Raw genomic sequence first — 8,160 nt, forward strand, 5'->3', positions numbered from 1 at the left:
CAAAAATGTCAATTGGCACTGGATAATAAAGGTTTATATAGTAACACTTACAGTACAGTTGTCTAGTTGTGCTAGGTGGGCACTGGCCTTCACTACAGACTTGATGGTCCACGACGCTCAGGTCTTGGAGTGTGTGTGGTATTTACCCAGAGGCCATCGCACTCTCCACTGTCCTAGTTACCTAACTCTCCACTAGTTACAGGAGCTAACAACACTGAGAGCTAGGTAAGTATCTCTCACACTGTGTTGTTGGGCACAGAGCCTGCACACCGTTAGTACAAACTCAACTTTTTTCTTCAATTGTTCTGTGATCCAGCGGGGTGTTTCAGGCATGTGGGACCTACAGATGTGAAAAGCTGACTGTGCTGCTACAGAGGGTTCAAACAGTTTTCTATTTTTATCATATTATTGTATGTTCATGTGTGTATGTGATGCATATATGGACTATAGTAAGGAGGCTTTCGGGACCTGGTTCCTTCCTTTATCTGCAGGTTCCAGGTCATCAGACTTGGTAGCAAGTACTTTTACCAAGTAAGCCATTTCACCAGCCAATCTTACATCCTTATTTGTGACAAAACTGCACAAAGCCCCAGGAATTCACTGCGTTTGTTCTTCTACGAATGAAAGAAGAGAATACTCAGTGATTTTTGTAAGTCCTTCTAGAAGTCTGACCTGAATGTACTAAAGATCAGAGTTAAGTTAGAGAACTGAGACACCACTATACAGCAGCCTGTGAACCTCAGTGTCCCTCAGCATCACTTCTATGCTCATTTAAAAACTCCAAAACACACCTCATTTCCTAAACAGAGAGACACTGAATCGCTCTAAATAAATGAATCCATAACTCATTCCTCACATCCCTTTATACAAGCTCCAGCAGCAGCAGCAGCACCATCACCACCAGCACTGAGAACAGGGAGGCCGTGGAGACGCACCTGCAGAGCAGCTGCCATGTGAGAATAAAAGACTGGAACTGATTTTAGCTCCCTAGCACCCAGGCAAAAAGCTAGATCACAAGTCGGGCCTGTAATCCCAGCTCTGGGAGGCAGCAAGAGCAAGGAGTCAGCAAGAACAAGATCCCCGACATCTGGGGCCACCCAGTGTAGCTGAATCAGTGAGCCCTGGGTTCAGTGAGGCACCATGCCTCAAAAAGTAAGGCAAAGAGCTGCGGAGATCTGCCCAACCTCGACCTCTGACCTCTATATTCACATTATGCACATTAACCTCCCCACACCTAACACACACACACACACACACACACACACATCATACCAAGTAATAACTGTTTTTACAACAGCTAACTCTGACAGAACCTGTTTTGACTTAATAGTCTTTGTAAAAGAGGATACTCAAGAGGTTCTTCCAGCTGTAAGATGGTTTCAGTCGTTATTAGGCTTATCCATCTAGCACTCTATCGCCAACGAACTACTCCTTATAAACATACGTAAGGTTTATCTTTTTATAAAGAGCTTATGTAAAGAGTGGTTTATAAAGCCTATGGCATGAATGCCTTCAGACACAAACATTTAAAGTTACTCTTGTGCAGTCCTCCAAGGATTTATTACTTAGGTTATCTTGAAATGCAACAAGTCTGTGTTGAGCACAATTATAAAAAACTAACTTATGCAAACTGCTAAGCACGACAACAGCTAATGCTGTAGGCATTTTCAGAAATTCTGAACATAAGCCAACAATGGTTTAAAAGGAACGACCAAAACACTTGGGAGGGGATGGGAATTTGGCACATATCACAAATACTTCTTGAGGGTCTTTACCTAACTAAGGCTGTTTTGTACTTCCCCCACTGCAGGCCAAGCTGAGGCAAGAGGTACTGGAGGTTTAAAAAACAAACAAACAAAAAAAGACCTTCGATATCAAATCCTTCTGCGTGGCTTTTTTTTTCCTAGCTCTCAGACTTCTAAGGATTTAAGTACATGGTGGAGTTTGTGGGATGACAGACAAGGATCCTCTCTAGATACTCTGCTACACTTGCTCTTAGGATAATCACATGCGGAGAGCCATGCTAAATGTTACCATCTAACCAGGTAATTACATTTCCTCTAAGATGAAAGGGGCCGTAAGTGAATATACATATGCATTAGTGCTTCCAGAGTGCCCGGGATGGACAAAAACGTCCACCCTTCCATTAGACACACGCGCAAGGAAATTTTCTTTTCCTTCCTCAAGGCTGGAAATCTCAGGTTCTTTTTTTTTTTTTTTTTCAGATTTACTCTCAAAAACAATGTTTTAATAAATTCACTACAAGCTGTAGCGATACTCCGGGCCACAGTGAAGTGTGTATTTCCCAAGTGGTCCCACATCAATTTTCTCTTGGTAATTGGTGTTCTTTAATAAAAATAAACTTCTATTCTCTGGAAACTTTGCTTTCCTTTTTAAATCTGTGTGGTAAGGTCTTGTGGAAAGTGCTGAGGGAGGAGAAATCTTCCATAAGAGGTCTAGGATAGAAAGGACAATACGACAAGAATCAACAACAGAAACGACGAAGTGTTCAAAATTAGAAAGCTGTGTTTTGGCTTGAAAAGTGTGCGATTCAAAACCAAAAACTGTCGTTAACTACGTATTAACAGAAACTTGGGGGATGGCATCTCGTTTACTCGAGTTAATTAACTATTCACAAAACTAACAGGCAAGTCCCCAGTGTTCTCCTTTCAACTATGTGACTAACTGACCAAGGTCCTAGAAGAGGGGAATTGACAGCGAACAGAAATCACACTCAATCAAATGAAGTCGTTTCCAGGGAAGCTGTAAAATACTGGGGAGGAGGAGGAAGCATGAAGTTATTTTTCACACTGCCATTAGCCCTTCCTCCCAACTCTTCCAGCAAGAATTCGATGCAATCAAAACACTAACAGACCACTCATGGAACTACTGTGCGAATACGAATATGGACTCAACATGAACTCTCGCTCCATTTTAAAAGAATAATTATTTGTAAAGTAACTAGACAGGAAAACAAGGGTAAGCCACGGTAGTCTCTTCATAAAAGGAAAACACTCCAGACGGCTGCAAGGGCAACGCTGTCGCCGCTGAGCTCAGCCGGTCCACCTCCCCGGGCCTTCCAGTTCAGGCGGCCTCCCGGCCCGGAGGCCCGAGAGCAGCCCGGCCGCTTGCGTACCTGCTCGGCCGGCGCTCGGTCCATGGCGCCGGCGGCGGGCGCCGGCTCTAGTCGGTGTGCGCTGCGCCGCGGGCCGCTTTCTCCATGGCCCCCCGCTCGGTCCCGCCAGGCTCCGTTCGCTCCGCACTGCCGGCCGGACGCCGACTCGGCTACGCCACTGGCCGGGGAGGCGGCTCCAGCTCAGGGCGGGGGAGGCGGCGGCTGCCCGGGGGAGGGATCATCTGGGACGGAAGCCGAGCGGGGCCGAAAGGGCGGAGGCGCAGTAGGAAATGGAGATGCGCAGGGGCGGGGATGGCCGAGGAGCGACCTGAGCGGGGGTGGCAGGCGGGCAGCCAAGGCCAGGAGCACTGCCTGGTTGGGTACCTCGAGCCACACTCCTCCCAAGACTATTCACCTAGGAGGGTTGGGCTGCCTCGAACTCCGGACGCATGTGTTCACTTTGCCGGGACCTCAGAGACTGCTCAGAAGCCAAAACCTACTTGGGATATTGGAAGATCTTGTAGCTGCTCACTAGTCCTGTGATCCTGTCAGAAAGAATGAAAGAATGTGTCTAAAAGAATGAAAAGAATGAACAACGTTGCCCTCCAAAAAAGTGCACAAATAAATTGCATACACAGAGTAGCCATGGGAAAGAAGCCCTGTTAAAAATCTCCACATATAATGATTAATTAATGTTATTGTCCAGGTTCCAGACTCACATCTAGCCTCAACTCCAGGTTGATTTTGCCCATTTGGAACCCTATTTTTACCCCAAAACTGCATAACTACCCAAGAAGAGATTATCTTCTCCTCTGCTTTCCCCATATGGTTAAGAATTGTTCCTTTTAATCTTCAGGTCATCAGCTCCTTAAAGACTAGAGTTTGCCTTGAAACTAAACCCTACTGGTAGATTCCCTCTGGGGAGTAAGACAGCCTCCAACACACACAAGCTCTCCACAAGAGTTCTGGCTTGATAACGTCAGTCAGCTGAATTATATATACTTCAGTGAAGAAAGAGAGTAGAGTTGGCTGCTGTTAGGGTCACCGGCCAGGGGATCTATGTCTGGAAAAGGAAAAGGGACATCTAAGAAATCTGCTTCGTCATCACGCTTCAGGAGATGTGTTTGTTAGTAAAGCCTTTTTGGTTAGTCCAAGTCTGTAAGGAGAGGGTGGTCTGTGAAGGTCCTGGCTATGTTAGTGTGGAAGCTGTATTTCTGCCAGCTTAAAAGAATGCATTATGTCAACAGGACATATGAAGGCTGGTCTGCAAACCACATGATGGAGAGACATTTATGCCTGTATATGAGAGTTTTGTGTGTTTGGTTTTGTTTTTCCACTGTATGCACACTTTTATTTCAGTTGCACATGCATTTGTGTTGAAAATGTGCGAGCTGTGTAATGTCAGATTCCTAAGAGTCTATTACACACCCTTGTTCAGGATTCAGTGACTGCGGAAGGAATTTAAGGCTGTTCCACAAAGCGAAGCTATTTATACAGGGTTGTTACATAAGCCAGCAGATGCTCATCCTCCTTCCTGACAGCAAGATGAGATGAACCGCGCCCCTTCTGGTGGTCTTTAGCTGCTAGACACCCAACCTGAGCCAAAAGTCATTAATGTTGTACAGTATTTGAGGTTTTCCCCTTCTTTGAAGGATCTGTAAGAGGAAATGTAAATACAGAATCTCTAAATATTGTTCCATATTGTATGATTTTTGCGACTGAAATTGTGCTTGTTGAGAATATTCTAAGTCCAATATTTAGGTAAAGTGTAAGAACTGTAGAAACAAGAAGTGTCACAGGGCCGTATTAATGTAATGTTATCCTAAAAGGGAGGGTGTTGTTGGCTACTAGGAGAAAATAATAAATCTATGGATAAAACAAAGACATTTAAAGAACTATTTTACATGTGACACAAATGACTTCTTTCATTTAGCAGCAAATGTTAATATATTCACGGAGCTAAGTACAAGGCTAATCACTGGAAGGAAGTTCAGCAGTTAATGAGACATGGTCAGGGCAAAGGCCGCATCTGTCCTGTGGGCAAGACTCACACAGCAAGTCATTCCAAAGGAGGTGTATTGTAGGTTCGGTAGGAATGGGAATTGAAACCAGAGAAGGTGGAGCTGAGAGAACAAGCTCTAAACAGATCAAGCAAGCAATGATCTGTCATGGAGATCAAGTAACAGAGACGAGGTCAATGCTCCATCTGCTTGGTAGGAAGAACCCAAGAGCTGCCTGGGCTAGAGGCCAAAGGCTAGCCTGGAACTTACCTTTTAGCTCCAAATCAAGAATAAAAGGGGGACTGGTTGCTAGGGATATCGTTCAGCAATAGACTGCACACCTAGCATGCATAAGGATCTAGGTTCAACCCTTAGCAAGGCACCAAAACACCATGCACATACATATAGATAGACACAGACAGGCAGACAGACAGAGAGTCACACACACACATAGGAACAAGCTCTCTGAAGAATTTGGAAGTGCAAGACAAAAAGTCACTGGAAGAAACTGGCCTCCTGGAGACAGTCCACATGACAGAAGGAAAGATGCAGTATGGCTAGAGGTATGTATACTCTAAGTTTAGGCTCCAGTGCTGAAGTGGTTGAATAGTTTTTGTTTTATCCTTGAAATAAGATGCCAGGTTACCCATTAAGGGTGAAGGTGAGAGTGAGGGGGATGGCAGGGAGAGTTATGATGATCATCTATTCTTTAAAACTAAGAAAAAAGCCTAGCAGTGGTGGCACATGCCTTAAATTCCAGCACTAGTGAAGCAAGGGCGGACACAGGCAGATCTCTGAGTTCGAGTCCAATCTGGTCTACAGAGGGAGTTCCAGGATAGCCAGAGCTATGAAGAGAAACCTTGTCTCAAAATAAATAAATAAATAAATAAATAAACCAAGGTTTTTATTCTTGTGTGTGTGTGTGTGTGTGTGTGTGTGTGTGTGTGTGTGTGTGGTGAGTGTGTATATTTGCTTTATCTCTTTTTTTCTTTGAAGAGAGAGAAAACATGAAGCTGAATGGGTAGGAAACTGGGAAGAATTGGGGGAGAGTAAAACATGATCAAAATGCGTTGTATGAGAAAAGGTTTTAAATTACAAAAGAATAAATTAATATATTTTTAAAAAATGTGTTCATGCCATCAGATGTAAATTTTACAACAAAAGAAATGAAGTTGTAGCCAAATCTAGTTCTACTGTGTACGCAGCCTTGTAACCTGGTCTTTATGAAGGTATAAAATACTATCATTGTCTCCAATGACTACTGAAACTTCTTTTTCCACCAAATATTTTCCTCACACGCTGTAGTGTCTTCCCCATCCATACCAACACCCAGCATATTACAAGTAAGTAATTAGGAAGTCAAAAGTCATATGCTTCTGGGGGACTGGCATTCACAAACTGATGCCCTGGAGACTCAGGGAGGCAACCTTTCAAGAAACCCTCTCATCAAGCTCTAGGACATTATTTTTACTCTCTTATCCAATGGCTGTCCATCCAGCTTCTCCTCTGTCTATCCATTAAACCATCTTATTTTTGATCTATATCAAAGCAAATGGCAGATTTCAGGATACCTTTTCTCTGGGGAAAATGCGTTCATTTACAAATCTACAATTAGAAAAAGCAAGGCTTGGGGCTGGTGAGATGGCTCAGCAGGTAAGAGCACCCGACTGCTCTTCCAAAGGTACAGAGTTCAAATCCCAGCAACCACATGGTGGCTCATAACCATCCTTAACAAGATCTGACTCCCTCTTCTGGAGTGTCTGAAGACAGCTACAGTGTACTTACATATAATAAATAAATAAATCTTTAAAAAAAAAAAAAAGAAAAAAGAAAAAGCAAGGCTTATCTGCACTGTTTTTTTATACCCACAAAGCTTTTCCTGGGAACTTGGATGTGTCAGTAAAGTCCCTATATTCCCACAGACTCTGGGAGATGCTGTCACAGTCCCCAAGTATTTCCCCCACAGCTCTCCCTCGGCTGGATGTTAGGAGAAGCGTCTCTTCTGTCCTGGGGTGAAGGTGGAAGCTAGCTAAGTAACAGACCTCTGGAAACAAAGCAGTACTCATGAGAGTCATCATGTCCACCACACCGCCGCCATCATCATCACCATGGCCTATGGTGAGTGGTGGAATAACGGAGTCTCAGCTCCAGGAATGTCGGAGCTGCTCTTGCATGCACACAAGAACTTATGCTGAGGTAGAAACCCTTGGTACCCTAGGTGTTGTCTGCCAAAGACTGTTCTTCCAGATAACAGTATATGGTCATTTAGTTAACTAGATCTGCATACAGTAAGTGATGTGGGAGGCACTGGACAAGGTGGGAGAATAGCAGAGTAAACGAGATACTGTCTCTGCTATGGTACAATTTACCAGCGCTTCTGGGAGACAAACAATGAGCATATTTTTAAAGGGTCACACTGATGAAGAGGATACTGTGAAGGAAATAAAGCCTTATTTATGGCAACTGCAGCTGGAGAGGGAGATGGAACCTTCTAGATGGGTTGACCTCTGAGGAGATGATATCAGACCTGTCACACACACAAAAGAGGGGAAGATGAAAGACCCAAAAAGAAGAAAAATGCTGGAGAATCTGAAAGGAAACATGAAGGGAAGGGAGGAATGCAGATGGGACCCGAGGTCAGACGGAGCCAGATCTGTGTGGTCTATGGGAAAGTATCTGAACTTAAAGTCAAAAAGTCATTTGGGATTGGGACAAAGTTCAGTGGCCAGAGAGCTTGCTTAGCAGGCACAAAGCCCTGGTTTCCATCCCTAAGACACACACACACACACACACACACACACACACACAAATACACACACACAAAACACATGTGGAGGATTTTGAAAAGGTTTGTTAAACTTATATGTGTCATAAAGTTGAAGGGCTAAATATTAGAATACTTCAGTCCTAAAAACAAATCGAATGTTTGTTCAAGAACTGGTTTATCGCATCACAGTTGTCTCGTTAAAATATTTAAGTCTGATGAGATGGCTCAGGAGCTGAAAGTATTTCCCACACTTCAATCCCAGAACCCACAGTAGGAGA

At 44.0% G+C, this 8,160-nt stretch overlaps 1 protein-coding gene across 3 annotated transcripts in view; it reads right to left on the minus strand.

Annotated features, from left to right (window-relative positions):
- The window catches only part of Secisbp2l (SECIS binding protein 2 like), a 43,299-nt gene extending 39,891 nt beyond the window's left edge, over positions 1–3,408 (minus strand). For 2 of the 3 annotated variants that reach the window (XM_029536111.1, XM_029536110.1), the window contains exon 1: positions 3,137–3,300. In XM_029536111.1, coding sequence (XP_029391971.1) covers positions 3,137–3,160 — 24 coding nt within the window. In that variant the 5' untranslated portion in view covers positions 3,161–3,300. Of the gene's footprint in view, positions 1–3,136 lie in introns of all 3 variants that reach the window. The other variant, XM_021193397.1, reaches the window with a different exon arrangement.
- Positions 3,409–8,160: the final 4,752 nt, after the last annotated feature.

The sequence above is a fragment of the Mus pahari genome, chromosome 3 (assembly GCF_900095145.1).
Source record: "Mus pahari chromosome 3, PAHARI_EIJ_v1.1, whole genome shotgun sequence".
In the NCBI taxonomy this organism is placed as follows: domain Eukaryota; kingdom Metazoa; phylum Chordata; class Mammalia; order Rodentia; family Muridae; genus Mus; species Mus pahari.